This window comes from Sesamum indicum, linkage group LG7 (assembly GCF_000512975.1).
Source record: "Sesamum indicum cultivar Zhongzhi No. 13 linkage group LG7, S_indicum_v1.0, whole genome shotgun sequence".
Lineage (NCBI taxonomy): Eukaryota > Viridiplantae > Streptophyta > Magnoliopsida > Lamiales > Pedaliaceae > Sesamum > Sesamum indicum.
The window spans coordinates 1,095,270-1,114,627 of NC_026151.1; the positions used below are offsets into that span (position 1 = coordinate 1,095,270).

Consider the following 19,358-nt stretch of genomic DNA (forward strand, 5'->3'; position numbering starts at 1 on the left):
AATTATGATATATTATATGCATGTCACAACTATATACTTATTAATTAATTTTTTTAATCTATTGATTTTATAATATTAGAAATTGTCTAACTTGTCTTGTTATTTTTATGATAGTACTATTATGTCGAACCTTGTAAAACTTGATTGTGTGGCTCTTGACATTATGGGGAAGAATTAGTTATCTTGGGTATTAGATGCTAAAATTCATTTGGATGCAAATGGTCTTGGAAATACTATAGTGGAAGGTAATGAAGCATCTAGCCAAGATAAGGCTAAAGCTATGATTTTTCTTCGTCACCACCTCCATAAAGGATTAAAAAATTGAGTATCTTAAGATAAAAGATCCACTTGTTCTATGGAATAATTTGAAAGAAAGGTATGACCACCAGAAAATTATGATTCTTCCAAAAACTCGCTACGATTGGATGCACTTGATATTCCAGGATGTTAAAATCGAGTGAGTACAATTCTGCAATGCTTAGAATATGTTCTCAGTTAAAATTGTGTGGAGAAAAAATTACTCATGCTCATATGTTAGAAAAAACATTCTCCACCTTTCATGCATCCAATATGCTCCTGCAACAGCAATATCGTGAAAAAAATTTCACAAAATATTCTGAGTTAATTTATTGTCTTCTCATGGCATAACAAAATAATGAACTTTTGCTGAAAAATCATGAGTCCTGACCGACTGGATCTCTCCATTCCCTGAAGCGAATGTAGCAACACGCAACCACTAAAATCATGAACCATATCATGGCTGTGGTCGTCGTCATGGATGTGGACGTGGATATCGTGGTGGTAATTTTAAGAATATATCTTTTGACCAGAAGTGGAAAACGGTGAAGGAAAACCTGAGAGGAAAAAGTAGTGGGCAAACTAGCAAACTTGTGGAGACTCCATGCTATCATTGTGGTGGGAAAGAGCATTGGTCTCGTACTTGTTGTAGGGCAAACCATCTTGTTGACCTTTATCAAGAATCAATAAAGAATAAGAATAAGAAGATTGAAACAAATATTGTTGATGACGAGAGTGATGGATATATTGATATGACTCATCTAAACATTGCTGACTTTTTTGCTTATCCAAATGGAAAAATCGATCACTTGATTGGTGATGGAAGTATTTGCAAGTAATTTTCTTATTTCTTGTTTAGTATTATGAATTTTTTGTCCAATATGTTTTCTATGATAGTAAAGAACTTATTTACATATTTTGTCTCATTTGTAGCATATTCTAATACTGGTTTTATATTTTTGTCATGTTGTAATCAAGAATGAGTATCAATTTGGTTAGCGCCAAAGTCAATAATGATGAAATATATATCGCTGATTGTGCGAGAACTCACATAATACTTAAGGATAAAAAGTACTCTTATTTAGTAATGCAAGAAGTCAATGTAAGTACTATACCCGGTAGTGCAAAGTTGAATGAGGACCTCAGGAAGAATTAATTTATTGTTGGCCGGTGGAACACAATTTTATATTGATGATGCACTTTATTCCACCAAGTCTCAAAGAAACTTTATATGCTTTAAGGATATCCACCAAGATGAATATCATATTGACACCACAAATGAAGATAATATTGAGTATTTTTATATCACAAATGTGATCTCAAGAAAGAAATGCATATTGAAAAAATTACTAGTATTTTTTTATGAATTGACAACACATATATTAGTACAATTGAAACTCATGCTATCATAAACCAAAAGTTTACAAATCATAATAAGTTTGTTATTTGGCATGACCGATTAGGCCACCCCAGATCAATTATGATGTAAAAAATAATTGAGATTTCATCTAGACATACATTGAAGAGCCAGCAGATTCTTCAATCCAATAATTTCTCATGTGTTGTTTGTTCTCAAGGAAAGTTAATTGTTCGACCATCACCAACAAAAATAGAGAATGAATCTCTAACATTTTTGGAATGTAGGCGATATTGTGGATCAATCCACCCGCCATATGGACCATTTCAATATTTGATGATTCTAATTGATGCATCAACTAGATGGTCACATTTGTCTTTGTTATCATCTTGTAACCTAGAGTTTGCGAGATTGCTTGCTCAATTAATCCGATTGCGAGCATATTTTCCTGATTATCCAATTAAGAAAATACACCTTGATAATGCTGAAGAATTCACTTCTCAGACTTTCAATAACTACTGTATGTCTATTGGAATTAATGTTGAACATCCTATAGCACATATTCATGCACAGAATGATCTTGCAGAATCATTCGTTAAGCGTCTGCAATTAATTGCAAGATCATTCCTTATGAGATCAAAACTTCCCATTTCTTGTTGGGGACATGCTATTTTGCATGCAGCAACACTAATTCACATTATGCCAACAAGTTATCACAAGTTCTCTCCCCTTTAATTAGTTTTGGGTCAAGAACCTAATATTTTCGATAAAAGAGTTTTTGGGTGCGGGTATATGTTCCAATTGCTCCACCCAACAAACTAAGATGGATCCTCAAAAGTTGGGAATTTATGTTGGATTTAAGTCTCCATCCATAGTAAAGTATCTTGAACCACTAACAGGAGACTAATTTACGGCTCGATTTGTTGATTGTCATTTTGATGAATCAGATTTTCCAACATTAGGGGGAGAGAGTAAGCAGCTGGAAAAGAAAATTAGTTGAAATGAATTATCATTATCTCATCTTGATCCTCGTACTAATCAAAGTGAGTTGGAAGTTCAAAAGATAATTCATTTGAAAAATTTAGCTAATCAACTGCCAGATGTGTTTACTGACCCAAAAAAGAGTAACTAAATCTCATGTTCCAACTACTAATGGTCCTATAAAAATACAAGTCCCTGTCGGACAAGCTAAAATTGAAAATGAGCCTAAAGCACGCCCGAAGCGAGGTAGGCCTATCGGTTCCAAGATAAAAATCCTCAAAAAAAAAAGGAGCTATGAACCAAGATGGCCAAATCGAGAGTACAACTCAGGAAGAATTTACGGGCATAAATAATATATCTTGCTAACCATACAGACCTGATATAATATTTGTTGTTAATTTATTATCAAGATATAATTCTTCACCCACGCGAAGGCATTGGAATGGAATTAAGAATATTTTTCGCTATCTTAGAAGTACGATGGATATGGGGTTATTCTATTCAAAAGTATCCAATTCTGATCTAATTGGTTATGCCGATGCTAGCTATTTGTCTAATCCTCATAATGACAGATTGCGAACTGGCTATTTATTTCTTTGTGTGGTACAACAATTTCATAGCGATCTATGAAAGAAACAATAATAGCCACGTCATCAAATCATGCAGAAATTATAGCAACACATTAGGCAAGTCGAGATGGTGTTTGGTTGAGATACATGATTCAACACATTTGAGGGGCTTGTGGATTATCACTTGAAAAGATTATCCGGATGATCCCATATGAGGATAATACAACATGTACTGCTCAACTGATAAAAGGGTACATCAAAGGGGATAGAACGAAACATATTTTACCAAAATTTTTCTACTCTCATGATTTTCATAAAAATGGTGATATTGATGTTCAACAAGTTCGTTTAAGTGAAAATCTAGCAGATTTGTTCACGAAGGCACTTCCTACTGCAATATTCAAGAAGTTAGTCCATAACATTGGTGTTTGTCACCTCAAGGATCTCGACTGATATTTTAATGAGGGGGTATAAAAATGCACTGCACTCTTTTTTCCTTGACTATGGCTTTTTCCACTGAGTTTTCCTGATTAGGTTTTGAATGAGGCAATATATATTCACGTATTGAGGAATAATGTACTCTTTTTCCTTCACTAAGTTTTTGTCTCTCAAGGTTTTTCCTAGTATGGTTTCAACGAGACGTATTCTTGATCAATGAACATCCAAAAAGGAGTGTTATGAAATTTAAGAAATTCAAAATTTTTGTGGATGTTCATCTGTATCTCCCATAAATTGAAGACTCTTGTGGTTCATCTCCCCTCATCAAAATGAGACTCTTGGTTGTAATTTTGGAACCTATAAATAGGTCATTTATATTATATGATTATACAGTGAAATGCTATTACTTCTCTTTTCCGTCTCACTTCTAATTCTCATTTTGTTGCAATATTATACAAGTTTTATAATAAAAAAGAATTTTTTCTGTTTTCTTTTGTCAATAAAAATGATGAACTATTATTTTATTTATTTAAATATCAAAATATTAAATGAGGGGCAAAATTGAAAGTTTAGGTAATTTTTTTTTTTTTATAGTATCAATATTTTTCATCCAAATCCTAATAGAATAGTGTTAGGGGTAAATGAAGAATTTTCGTAAGGGTTTAAATGTAATTTGAAACTTTTAGAAGAAAGTGAAATTTCACATTTTCAAAATAAAATATAAGTGTAATTAATCCTTAAAAATAACAAAAGGGCAAAATTGACTCTAATCATATAACAGAATGCTATATTTCTTCTAACTGCATGAGTTATTTCTTATTCTGTTAAATTGGAATCATGTGATTGGGCCTTAGTTTCCATTTCTGCTGAAGGGGAGGAGTTGGGTGGTAGACTTGGACCCAGAATATTCAATCAATCTTTCTCTGTTGAACCGAATTGAGAGATTTATGAAGAGAGTAAGTGTAGTTAAATTGTCTGTTGAAACTGAAAGAGAAGGAACTGCTAATTTTGCTCACCCTCAAACTGGAACTACTCTCAAAAGGGAAGGAATTCAGTGTCTTTCATTGGCTGCTACCAGCGGAGATGGGATTTCGCTCAGCTTCTAATTAGCAGCAATCACCGCCATGGTATTATGCATTCTCCTTTTCTAATTTCCATTCATACGTTAATTCATAATGCATATTTCTTTGAATGCCGCGGCGCTCATTAATCTGATCGAATTTCCAACTTCCGAATTTGATCAGATCCACGCACTTCACCTGTTTGGTGATTATCTGTACTTATCAGTTTCCCTTTGTACTTCGATTGGATCCATTCCAACTGATAGCATCCTACCTTACATCGCCCCATCCCAATTAGCCTATTTCTATCTGCATCTGTTCCTTTGCTGATTCAGCTGGCCTTCAAGATGCTATGCCTTTACGTTAGTGTAAAACTCAATAGTATCCATTTCATTTTGCTTCGACTAATTCACGGAACAAATGAGGAGTTTAAGGTAATGAAATCCTTTTGAGCTTTGCAATGGCTAGTTTCTGAGGAAAAATATGCTCCAACCATGGAATACCCCCAACTAAAATTTGTGGATTAATAAGGATCCTGCAGTAATCTGCTACTCCAAGTGCACCCTGACTGAACTGATGCTAGTGAACAGCTATACCAACATTTTGATTTCAATTCCGGAGCCCAAATCACATGGAAAATCTATCACCCACAGCTAAGCTAAAAATGAAAAGATTCAAATATGAAAGCCAAACAGGAGAACTGAGCATACTGTTGATGGACTGTTTTGCTGATATTAACCCAAAGAAGAGAAGGTAGTTGCAGTTAGGCTGTGAACAACCAACCATTGTATTGTAAAAGTTGGGTTTTTAATAAGTTTTAGCTGGAGGATGGCATCTGTATTGCAAGAAGATGTCACTGTTGATGCACGTGAGAATCTTGCTTTGCTGGTTTTACTAGTAGATATTTTTTACTAATTCTCTAATATGGGTCCCCCCATTATTCTTCCACTTAGTTCATTTTTCGATGGTAGCTCTATATATAATAATGACATTCAAATTGCAGGCTTATTGTCCTATTAATTGTGTTCCTGGTTGTAGCTGTTAATCTAATAATAACATTGTGCGCATATCTTCCTTCTCATAAAGTTGATTGACTAAAGCCTCTTGCGTTCTTTCAGATTCACTTTGTTCTTCTCATCAGCAGACAAGGCAAAGTCAGGTTGACAAAATGGTATTCACCTTATTCTCAAAAGGAAAGAGCAAAGGTATTGTTATTTCCAGCATGATGTTGATGTTTTTCTTTTCTTTTCTCTGATGGACCATGACTTATCTAATGATTGTTGCATTTCACGATTATGCTTGAATTATCATGTCTGGTTGCATACTGGTAAAGGTTCTCCGGGAGCTTAGTGGTATGATTCTCACTCGGGGCCCCAAGCTGTGCAATTTTGTGGAGTGGAGGGGGTACAAAGTTGTTTACAAAAGGTAATATTCCTTTTATATTTGGCTCAACCCTTGCAATATGATTCATTTTACTGTACAAAATTCATTTTGCTGCTTGCTCGTCTGTATGTGTAGTTAACATTTGCTTCTTATTGAATATTCTGCAGATATGCCAGCCTTTATTTCTGCATGTGTATTAACCAGGATGACAACGAGTTGGAGATCCTTGAAATTATCCACCACTATGTCGAGATACTGGACCGCTACTTTGGGAGTGTGAGGCCTGAGAAATCTGAATTTGTAACTAAATTACTTCAAGATCTCATGTTGAATCTCATTTATTTTGTTCCTTTAGGTTTGTGAACTGGATTTGATCTTTAATTTCCACAAGGTATGGTTTCCGACACTGAATTGCTTCTAATAGCTTTGGAAGGTTTATGTTGATGGTTTGTTGTTTTACACTTGTGCTATAATGAAAATAAACTTACTGTTTCATACCTAGAGTTGTGCAATTTAATTCCTGGAAATTGCATCAGATGTAGTGGAGGTGAAACATGTTCGAAGACTCTTTCACGTATTTATGCCATGAACTGTATGTCATGTTGGCCAATGGCTCTTGGCAGGAGTAAGATAATTGATGAATTATCCATTTTTGACAGTACTGTTGCAATAACAGTGGTTCGGAAGTCCACCAGACTCTGTTGTCCTTTTTCTCACATTTGCAGCATAAAAAGGCCATGTCTATGGGCTTATTACTTACCTAGCTAATGTTGCTGCATTTATTTTCTAATAAAGCTATTTGTTACTGCTAGCTTTGAGCTAAAACAACTTGATGGCAGACAAATATTTCCCATGTCAATTTCAGTTATTTGTTGTATTTATAACATTTTACACAGCATGCTTATCTTTTCCATGGAGATTGAGGTAGGAAATATTCTCTGTAATAGTTAATTAAGGTTCCCATTCCCAGGTTCTATTTGATTCTTCTACTTCATTATTTCATTAGACATGAGAAATTTTAGACTGGGTTTTCTATATCATTTTCATCAAGCTCGGTATGGTCCTAGATACGAAGAATTTGGGAACTCCAATCTTGGAGAATTCATATTGGCCAGCAGAATGGTCATTTTTGTGTTTTATTTGATTATATAAGAGTATTTAGTCTTATATGGGGACACATCTAAGAATGTAATCTGTTGTGGTATCAAATACTGTATAAAACTCTAAAAAGCAATTCTTTGAATTCAAGTTCCCCAACTCCATGAAGCTCTGATTGAATGTGAGAATTTGGTCCTCATTACTGCCATGAATGAATTTGAGAGCATTCTTCTGTTTTCCGTATTCACCTTCCCCTTTGGACTAAGAAATGAATGAGCCCTGGACAGTTGAACTAGGTTTTTCTTGTGGGAATCAATTATTTTCTGGTGCAATAGTCCCGGTCCTCCGGAAGCCCGGCTGTTCCCACCAAACTGCCCCTTGAAATATTTCTACAAGGGAGGAGCTTGATTGCTTTTTCTCTGAAAAGTGTGTTAATAACTACCGTGATTCATGCTATATGTTCTTTTTGGAAAATAATTTTTTTGTGCATTATTTGTTTCCTGATACTCTAGTTCACCTATCAGTGGGCAAGAAGTGAAAACTTGTAGCATTACCTTTGTTTCAGACTCCTTGTGTTTTCAGGGCTCTCTTGAGGAACTGTTATTTGGATTTTTAGGGGTCTCTAGATTGATTTCATTGTGTGCTAGAAGATACGGATAAGCTAGTCAGGAAGGAAAAAGAAATTCAGCATTCTATATTTGTTGCTGATTCTAGAAAAGCTGCATTTTCTGTTTGAAGACAGTGTTTGATTAATTATTAGCTACTAATTGTTCCATTTTTCAGTTTTTTAATTTTATTTTCTGCATAGCTTATGGCTGATCATTAACCAAGCAAGCGTGAGAACACTATTTCGGACTTACTGGCGAGTGTAATGCAGGCTTACTATATATTGGAGGAAATTCTGTTAGCTGGTGAACTTCAAGAGTCAAGTAAGAAAACTGTTGCACGTCTTATAGGTGCACAGGTATGAAAATTTGAAGTTTTGTGATGCATCAGTCTTAAAATATTTGTAGCTGAAATACCCTTCTATTTGTTCGTAGGATTCTCTGGTGGAGGATGCCAAGGAGCAAGCAAGTTCTATAAAAAATATGATTGCCCAGGCAACAAAATAAGGATGTACTAGTATAGTCCTTGAATTTGTCTGGGAAATCATTTTAGTGTTTTGATTTGTTAGCTTACCAAATACGATAGCAGGTGACCTATTATCTTTTAGTTTTTTCCTAACTGCCGTAATAGGGCTGAGATGATGTAATCATTTATCTCCAGTTCATAAATTGCTTCTGATACAATCTCTTTTGTTCATAATCCTGCAGAGCTGAATAGCTCTTTGTTACGAAGTGATGTCCTAGTCAGGAACTTAGAGTGTCGAATTTCTAGGTTTGGTTTGTTGATAGATTTTGCATTGTGTTGTTTACTATGGCGTTGCTCCTCAACTGTTCTTGAACGGCTTTCTGCAAAATGTTGCTTACTACTATAAAATTAATCTCAACGTGGTGTATGTTTCAGTTGCTGGTCAGGAGTTGATGGTACAATTTCTAGTTCCAATCTTGATTGACCATTTGGCTTATGCCACAGCGAAATTGAGATTTTTTTTTTTTTTTTACATTTAACTCATTAGGATACAAAAGAATTTATATAAAGCATTAAACTCAAAAGAATAAAATTAGTGGAGACGTTTGTCCAGAGGCAAGCGCCTTATAAAATCACAAACTATTGACATTCTGCAGGTGTTTGTGCTGTTTCTGTCTTCATTTCTGCAATCATATTGAAATCCTCCCCTGCTCTGCAGATGAAGATAGATTACGATCAGCAGCAATCGGGTGAGTGGAAATCTTAGAGAGAATGGTCTCAGTTCCTCAATGTCCATTCTGTACGCCAATGCGACAAGTAGAGATGATGAACTCTGATAAAGAAATTAAGAGAGTTTTTGCTTGTAAATGAAAGAGCAGAAGTACCAATTAAGAAAACCTTTCTTACATGATTATTTTATATGAAAAATGATTACATAAAACTAAGTTGTCATGATATATACAGCATTCATCCAGGTAAACTGGCATTACGATAGTTCCGCAACCTTTTTACCAAAATCCATAGCCTGGAGCTACCTTGCTGAGGCTGCACCAAGCATAATTTTAAATGAGCTACATTTTTATTCGTGCAGTCGGGAATGTAGAGAAGTAGCTACGATAAATCCTATTCGCTGAGACTCAGAGATGTTTCATGAGAAGGATCCCACTCCAAGCAGGACAAGAGGAGCTTGGATAGAGCCATGAAGACCTCAGATAATGGGGGACGGGCATCAAGATTGTTAGCCACGCAGCTCCTAGCGAGCTGAGCCATTGAGTATGCCAGCTCCAGTGGATACTCTTCTCCAAGCCACGGATCCATGAATACTCGAAGATTTTCCCTCACATTTTCCCCATCCAACACCCCGTCTATGCTTTCAGACAACAACTGATCACCTTCACCCTTCTTTTCGTTGCTAATGTTAGCAATGGGTTCCCTTCCAGATAAGAGCTCCAACATCACCACCCCAAACGCAAAAACATCAAGTTTTGGAGTAACTAATCCGTTCTCTATGTATTCAGGAGCCATATATCCATAGGTTCCAACAACATGCCTTGTCATCACGGTCTGATCATCAGTATCTAGAATCCTGGCCAGCCCGAAATTGGCAACCTTGGCTCTCAAGTTACCATCCAGAAGGATGTTGCTGCTCTTCAAGTTCTTATGGATGTAGGGAGGATTGGTGAAATTATGGAGGTAATTTAAGGCATCTGCCACATCATAAGCAACCTGGACTCGCTGCTTCCAATCAAGCCGCCTCTCACTATCAACAGCATCTTTGGCAGGACGCAGCCATTTGCTGAGGGAGCCTTTCTCGGCATACTCATAGACAAGGTAGGTGATGCCCTGGTGCAGGCAGAAACCAGAGAGTGTGACAATGTTGGAATGTTTTACCTGCCTGAGCACATCAATTTCGCTCGAAACATCCCCTTTCATTATCTTAACCGCAGCAGCATCTCCCTTGAAAAAACCGTGGTACACGGATGATCCGTTTATTCTGTTGGATTCCGCAAATGATCCTGTGGCCTTATCCACGTCCTCAAACTTGTAGACCGTCAGAGTTTCTATGGCACTCCGAATGCCCTCAGACGACACAGACCAGTTGGAAAATGGTCTTCCCGCATCTCCAGATTCATCTGCAAGCTTTGGAGGCGGCAATGGAGACTCGGGGAGGCGGGGATGGCGATAGCAGAAGCACCAAACCGCAAGGACTGAGGCAAACAGAACCAAGACCGCAGCTCCGACTCCCACGCCGATGAAAACCCACTTCCGGGAACCGTTGTTCTGGCCGGCAGCCGGGATGGTGGAAAGTGAGGGAGGGGAAAAGGATGGTGGAGGCGAAGGAACGGCATTTATGTTTTCTTTAGTGGGCTCAGTTTTGAGGGGCACCAGAATTGGAGTGAAGAAGAAGATGAGGTGGTTGACGGTGAGCTCGTTGGCAGCGAGGATGCCTTGGACGTCAGCTCCGGCCCCGGAGAAAGCACTGGCAATAGATTCGTAAGTGTTTCCCTGGCGGATGAGGTATGTTAGTAGGTATTTGAAGCCGGAAGCAGTCTGGATGGGAGTGGGGCAAGCGCAGCGGAGGGGAACATTGAGCCTTAAGTCGGGGTATAGGTCACGGAAATTGTAAGGGTTCTGGGCTTCCATGGCCTGGCAGGTGGTGAGGGCTTGGTATGTGTCGTTGGCGACAGTAAAGTAGGTCTCTCCTTGGTGTTTGAGAATGTAGGAGGCGCTGTGCTGATAATAATTTCGAGAGCAGGAACAGTTGACGGGAACGACGACTAGAGTGTCGTCGGGAAGCAAGTCGACATCAGAGACGTTATTGGCGGAGGCGATCTGGGAAGCATCGGCAGAGAGGAGATAAGCGATGGTGGCGGGGCTGTTGTAAGTGGGGGTGGATCGGAAAGTGAGGTAAGAGGGGCAGGAGGTGAAGGCGCCATTGCAGACAAAGCCGAGAGTGGTGGTGTCGTTTTGGTTGCAATCGAGCTGCTTGTTGTTGACGTAGGGCTGTTGGGCGTGAGATTGGCAGGGGAAGAGGAGGAAGAGAAGCAGCAGAAAGGCCATCGGAATTCGAAAGATTGATTGAGATGGGAGTGGGAGCGGAGATATTCAGAAGATGTGAAGTTAAGAGGAAGCTAAGAATGATGATGTTGGTAAGGAGACCAGACTTAAGATTGACTTGGAGAAAATGGGGGATTGGTTATTGAATATTATTAAAACCGCGTTCACTTGACTAATTGACCCTCCACCCCCACCCAACCAACTCAACCTAGGATAAAAGAATATGATACGAAAAGAGGTTATTAAAAATATTGAGAAGCGTCTACAAACTTTCTTATGGAAAGGAAAAAAGAGCAGTGGTTACGCCAAAGTGGCGTGGAAGGAGGTTTGTAAATCACTGGTTGAGGGAGGACAAGGGCTGAGGGATATTAGCACAATGAACCGTGCTCTCATATGCAAAATATTATGTAATGTCATCCGGTGTGATAGGACTTCCATTTGGATTGATTGGCTATACTAGGGGCGACTATGTGATGCTTCAATATGGACTATCCCTGATCATAGAGGCTCGTGGGGTTGGAAGAAAATGGTCGGTCTGCGAATGTGGTTGCGACCAATGGTGGAATACCATATTGGAGATGGAGGTGACTTTTATCTCTGGAAGGACCCATGGCATCATCTCGGTCCTCTTATGGAGAGATTTTCGAGGGGGACGATCACCCTTGGTCTTCATGAATCCATCAGACTTAGCTCTGTCATCCAGGGAGGTCAGTGGCAGTGGCCTCTCATTACCAACATAGAGTACTTTGAGATAATGATCGAATTATTTAGAGATTTGCCGGTGGAATTCCTACGATCCAAGCTCTATATCGATTATTTAATCCACCAGGCCCGAAAGTAGGTTGTGTTTTACTACTTTCGAGCGCTTTAAAGATACCTCGCCACATATTTATCTTATGGCTTGCTATATTGGAGAAACTACCTACGACGGACAAACCATGGTTATTTCACTTAGGTAGATGTGTATTATGTGATGAGGATGAGGTGGAGACACACACACACACACACACACACACATATTCTTCCGATGTCGATACAGTCGTCAATGCCTTCATGCTATTAGACGAGTTGTACGCTTTGCGTGGCCTAATAGAGATTGGATGACAAATGTTGAGTGGGCTGCAAGGAAGTGGAGGGGTAAACATATCGTCAATGTGGCTTATCACGCATTACTGGGTGCGTGTATCTACCATATATGGAGAAAGAAAAATCTTAGGCGATTCGAGCATTCTGAGCGAAACCCGAATATTGTAGCTAGCTTAATTGTGGAGGATGTTAGACAGCGTATACTTGGCATTACCTTAGCTAGCTCTATTAGTACACATGCACTTTATAGATTGTGGTGTATCTCTTGACCTGTTGAAGGAAATACTACTTGATGCATGATTGTTGTATTATATCTTTTTCTATTTATGAAAATTATATTTATCGAAAAAAAAAAGAATATGATACGAATACGATAACATTAAAAACTTTTTAAATTATAATATATTCTTAATTATTTATAAAATTAAAATATATGATATCAAAAATAAAATATAAAGTAATATATCTTAGATTTATATTCTTAATCAAAATCCATGGCCTAAAAATATATATAAAAAAGTTCAAAATGTGTCATGGGTTGGACACATTAGACGTGTTTGACACTTTATGTTATATATACTTTCGAACACATCAATATCGTGTTCAATACATATTTGAATTATGTTCAAATTATGTCCATACCTAACACGTATTCAACAATTCACTAAGTCATTATTTAGAGTGTAATTGTTGAATTCCAAAAATAGGCTAACAATTGAAGCAAAAATCATTGGGGAGAAAAATGAGTTCTCCACTTCTGTAAAAATATCTCTGTAAAACTACTTGTTACACGGAAGAAGACGACCCTTGTTCGTTGGGTTAATTATTTATTTATTATAAAAATAATTATATTAATATATTTTTTTTAAATATTATAATATTATTATTACGAGTCGCGACTAGATCACAAGTCGCGATTTGAAATCACGACTTGGCATTATTTTTTTAATTTTGTTTAATTATTTGTTTTTATAAATTAATTATATAAAATTAATTTTTAACAACATATTAAAGTCTAAAAAACCATAATATTAAAATTGTATTAATTTAAAAAATTACAACTAAATGTACAAATATAATATTGTATATTTTTTTGTACAATTGTAAAAAATACAATAAAGTATATAATTTTAAATGTCAAAAATGTCCACCCGTTCCACAATTGCGTCTGTGGTGCTGACTAATAAATAAATTATAGGTTGAATTTTGAATATATTATAGGTGCAAAGGACTAGATTTAAGTTTTATAAATATTTGGGGTTCAAATTATATAAATTGAGAAATTAGGGGATAAAATTCAAATTTTGAGAAAAGTTAAAAAAATAATAATATTATAAGAACCCAAACAAGGGATGAGGATGTTTTAGTAGTAGGGCACATGTGCCTTTCAAATCCAGCAACCCACTGCTTCTCTACGCATGCAATATAACATTATGAGAGGGGACTTTTCTGTTTAAAGTTAAAGTTCATGCTTAATTCTGTGAGTTGATCATCAATACAAATATAATACTTGTATAAACAAATAAATCAGTTATGATTGTTGGTATGACCTAACAACCTCACATTTCTTTACCTTTTCATCAGCCAAGGTACGACCGTTAGCTAGATCCGTAATTAACAGACAACCTTGAGAACGTCCACAAGATTTAATCTATTAACAACATTAAGAATTAGAAAGGTGATTCTAATTAACAAATTCCTACGATGATAATTCGTTTAAATTAGATCATGCATTCCCCATAACATAACTAACTACTTTGACATAATTAATTATGCTACGTTGCTACTAAGTATTGAACTAAACAAATAATTACACGGACTTGTAAAGTTCAATTAGCTAAAAAAAACCTTCTTGATAATGAACAATCGGCCGAATTTTTCATAAATCAGATGTTTACAATAAAGGCACAGTAGAATAGCATGAATACTTATTTAACAAGTGTTAAAAAACACAGATTAGATCTCACAATTATTTACGAATCAAGAAATTACCGTAACCTTAACCAGAAAATGAAGAATTTAGCCGGACATGTTAATGGAAGAACACACTAAGAAGTGGAATTCCATTAACCTTAAGCAAATAATTGAAACTAAAGAAAAAGTGTAAAATTATCTATTGAATTCAAAGTGTTCTATTCAATTCCAAAATGTGTTTTACAAATAGAGTGACCCTCCCTATTTATAATAAAAGCCTCCTAAGAATCTAGATGTAGGGGGGATTAAGTACATGATTAGTTCCAAAAATGTCAACAAGTCATCAATCATGTATTTAAAGGAATCCTTTCCAAAATTCAACAAATCATTCCCTTTTTTCTCTTGCAGAAATTGCATCTTTCATATCTTTATCCGTGTTGACCAAATCTCCAAACGTGGGCACGTTTAGTCATTCTACAAAACTGCTTTGAAATCTTTTCCTCCCTTTTTGGTGCCCTCAATATCCGTTTTTGGCTCGATTTTGACATCTTTATTCCATATCATCCCCTGTGCTGAATATGCAATAAATTCACAAGATTAAAAATATTTTTGGCTCAAAAGGAAGATTAAATCACTATAAAATCATGATAGTTTGTGTAGTTATGACAATAATAGCGTATTACAATATAACCAATCCATTTCTAGATAAATGTCAGACTCTCTAAAAATTGTCACAACTATATTCACATATAGTGGATCTCAACGCTGCACGGTCAGAATACAGAACCATTTTAGTTCCAAGTAAATAGTGGCGAAATTTTTCTAAAGCAAAAACGACAGCTAAAAGTTCTTTTTCCGTTGTTGTGTAGTTGCTTTGAGCACTATCCAACATTCATGAAGCATAGTATATCACATGGGGGGTCTTTTCCAATGTTTTGGTCTAGAACAGCCCCAATGACATGATTGCTAGCATCACACATTATCTCAAAGGGTGGTTCCAATCAGGGGGGCAAATCACTAGTGCTGATATCAGGGAGTCCTTCAACTTATCAAAGGCTTTCGCACAAGCCTCATCAAACTTAAAATTTGCGTCTTTCTGCAACAACGCACACAATTGTTGGGCGATCTTTGAGAAGTCCTTGATAAACTGTCGATAAAATCCTGCATGACTAAGAAAAGAACGAGTGCGGGGTAAGGCAAAGATATTATGACATTTATTTTAGACCTATCTACTTCTATCCCCCTAGATGATACGATATGCCCTAGAATTAAACCTTGATCTACCATGAAATGGCATTTTTCATAATTCAGTACGAGGTTCTTTTCTATACATCTTTCAAGGACCTTAGTTAATTTATCCAAACAGTCTTCAAATGAATTTTCATAAACGGTGAAATTGTCTATGAAAACTTCTATGAATTGTTCAACAAAGTCAGAGAAAATACTAACCATACATGTTTGAAAGGTGGCGGGCGCGTTGCACAAACCAATTGACATTCTTCTATAAGCAAAAGTTCTGAATTGGCATGTAAACGTGGTTTTCTCTTGATCTTCAGGTGCCATTGGAATTTGATGGAAATATGAATATCTGTCAAGGCAACAGTAGTGAGAACGACTGGCTAACCTTTCTAACATTTGATCTATAAATAGGAGTGGGAAATGATCCTTTCTAGTGGCGGCGTTAAGCTTTCTATAATCAGTACAAACTTGCCACCCATTTTGAACATGAGTGGGTATCAAATTTCCCAAAAGAATTTTCGACTACAGTTATACCTGTTTTCTTAGGCACCACTTGAATCGGACTTACCCACTCACTATCGGAAATTGAAAAGATCATACCTGCATCGAGGAGTTTCAAGATCTTCTTTTTTACCACTTCCATCATCAAAGGGTTTAGTCGGCATTGAGCTTCCCTTAAAGATTGAGTGTCTCCCTCTAGGAGTATCCTATGCATGCAAGTTGAAGGGCTTAATCCCTTAATGTCGGCAATGGTCCACCCAATAGCTTCTCGGAACTCACGAAGTACTCGGATCAATTTTTCCTCCTCAAGGCTAGTGAGCTTGCTTGAAATGATCACCGATAATGAATTGTTCTCCCCTAAAAAGGCGTATTTAAGGTGTTTTGGCAACTCCTTCAATTCCAATGCGGGTGCCTGCAATACAGAGGGAACAATTTTGGTGTGAGAATGTTGTAATTCAATGAAAGCAACATTGATAGGTAAGGTTCGAAGAGCTTCGAGCTCAAAGACGGTTTCACCGATGTTCGGATCCATGATCATATTTTCTTCTCGAATTTTTGCTTTTTCTAGTGTGATGCTCTCTTCCAATGCGTATTTCACATAATCCTCACCGTTAGTTGCTGCGAAATTCTGCATAAGTGGGTAAAAAATATCTACAAGAAGGGCAGTCGGTAAATCAGTTGGGTACCTCATGGATTCATAGATGTTGAATCTTATTATTTCACCCTCAAATTCCATGGTGAGACTTCCACTGTGCACATCGATTTTCATTCTAGCTGTCTTGAGAAACGGTCTCCCTAGCAAGATTGATGTGGAATTGGAGGAGTTGTCCTCCCTCATATCCAACATGTAAAAGTCGGTGGGAAAAACCAACTCATTTACCTGTACTAGAACATCTTCCAAGACTCCTTCGGGGTAAACTATTGAGCGATCCGAACTACCCTTGTTTCCTTTAATGTACCAACATTTAAAGACTCAAAAATAGTGAGGGGCATAACATTAATAGAAACTCCAAGATCACACATAGCCCTCTTTATGCCAACCAAACCAATTTTACAAGGTATAGAAAATGTATCTGGGTCCTTGCACTTTGGGGGTAGTTTTCGTTGGAGGATTGCAGATACATTTTTCCCAATACTTACCCGTTCGTTTCCCTTGAGTTTTCCTTTGCTAGTGCACTGCTCTTTGAGGAATTTCGAGTAGCGGAGTATTTGCTTGATAGCATCAAATAAAGGAATGTTTACCTCCATTTTGCAAAATGTCTCAAAAATCTCCTTTTCTTCTTCCTCCTTCGTTTTGGTGAATCTTTCCGAGAAGGGGGGTCTAGTTGCCAAAGCTTTCAGATGGTCTTCTTCGGGTTCGGTCTGCTCTTGTCGGACCTCAATTTCTTTTTCTGGCTTTCTCTTCAAAGCATGCCTACATTTAGTACCATATTCGTCCATATTTTCCTACAATTCCTTTCCACTACGAAGCACAATAGTTTGCTAATTTGAGATTCTAGATTTTGAATGCTCGTTTGGCTCTACTGTTGAAACCGTTGTGTTTGTTGTTGGAATTTTTGTGTGTTGGTTACTAGTGCTTTCATCATATCTTCAAGAGATGGACTAGACGTGGGATTAAGCAGAGGATGTGGTATAGATGGCCTGTATTGGGGTCTTTGAAAGTATTGGCGTGGGTACCGTAACTCAGATTCGGATGATCCCTCCATCGGGGGGTTGTAGGTGTTGGAGAAAGAATCATATTTTCTCTGTTGTTGTCTGGTGAATCCTCCTAAGGCATCGGCATGTTCGGTGGTTGATTCTTGAAGAATTGGGCACATGTCGGTGGCATGCCCATTAAAGCGCAAATGCCGCATGCCTTGACTTGTTGATGTTTATCTACAGCAAGTTTTTCAACAAGGGATGTGAGTTTATTCAAACGATCTTCAAGAGTACTTACCTTATTGCTCCTTCTTGGTGGATCATCGTATCTGACCCCGAACTATTGCGTGTTGGACGCCATAATTGAAATCAGATTTCGTGCTTCGGTTGGGGTTTTATTGAACAGTGCACCACCACTCGCCGCGTCTATCAATTTCCTATCCATGCTCGATAGACCTTCATAGAAGTACTGGATCAATAGGTGGTCTGGGATCTAATGGTGGCGGCAGCTTTCCACTAATTGATTGAATCTTTCCAATATTAAAAAAGACTCTCTCCTGCAAATTGGCGAATCCCACTGATCTGCTTTCAGATTGTTGTGGCTCGTGAAGCGGGAAAATATTTCTCAAGAAACTATCTCTTGAAATCATTTCATGTTGTGATGGATCCCGAAGGTAGGAAGTATAGCCAATCCTTAGCTTGATTGGTGTGACACCCCAAAAATTATAATATATAATTGGGGGATCAATTGGTAAATCTTTATGAAATTTAGTTGATTGGTAAATAAATTATGTTCCATAGTTGGAATATAATAAAAGTTTAACGGATTAAATTGGAGTTTGTTATAATATTTTGGGACAATTTATATTAATTAAAGAAATTTAGGAGGAACGTAATGGATATTTTAAGAAAAATCTAATTAAATAAATAATAATTATAATATTATTATTATTTATATATATGTATTAGTAAATAATACATATATATTAGTATATATATATATATATTAACGAATACTACATATATACATATGGAAAGAGAGAGAGGATTGAGAGTGGGAGGTGGGCCATCACCCCACCACCTCACTCTCCTCTCTTTACTCAGACACACATACATATTACACACACATGCACGGCGCACACACACATGAACCTCACTCTCCTCTCTTTACTCAGACACACATACATATTACACACACATGCACGGCGCACACACACATGAAATTGAGGTTTCTTTCGCAGAAGAAAAATCAGAGGTACGAGAATTGCAATTTCAATTTTTATTTATTTATATAATTATATTATTTAATTAGTTCGTTTATTAAATGTTGTTTATACTAAGCGATGTACTATTTAATCGGATTTATGAGTTTGACTATTTAAAATAGTGTCGAATTAAATATTAAATTGGAAATAAAAATGATATCGTCGGTCAATTAGATTATTAAATTTATTAGATTTAAATATTACTATAGCTAATTTATACAATTCCATCGAAATTGTTAACCAAATACACAATTATGTGTATTATTGTTCAATTAAAGTGTATAATAGCGAGAAATTGATAGAAAATTCATAGAAATATTAGAAATTGATAGAAAATTCATAGAAATATTCTGAAAATTATATTTAATAAATGGTATGTTAATAAAGAGGACAAACGAAGATT

General features: G+C 36.7%; 2 protein-coding genes across 2 annotated transcripts; one reads left to right on the forward strand and one right to left on the reverse strand.

The window, feature by feature from the left end:
- Positions 4,483-8,517, forward strand: LOC105165911 (AP-1 complex subunit sigma-1). Its single transcript, XM_011085066.2, has 7 exons — positions 4,483-4,769; positions 5,822-5,908; positions 6,037-6,128; positions 6,254-6,362; positions 6,442-6,477; positions 8,062-8,148; positions 8,225-8,517. The coding sequence occupies exons 1-7, from the start codon at positions 4,767-4,769 to the stop codon at positions 8,294-8,296; spliced, it is 486 nt and encodes a 161-aa protein (XP_011083368.1). The 5' UTR covers positions 4,483-4,766; the 3' UTR covers positions 8,297-8,517.
- LOC105165912 (protein LYK5) lies at positions 9,137-11,430 on the reverse strand. Its single transcript, XM_011085067.2, has one exon. The coding sequence runs from the start codon at positions 11,313-11,315 to the stop codon at positions 9,378-9,380; it is 1,938 nt and encodes a 645-aa protein (XP_011083369.1). The 5' UTR covers positions 11,316-11,430; the 3' UTR covers positions 9,137-9,377.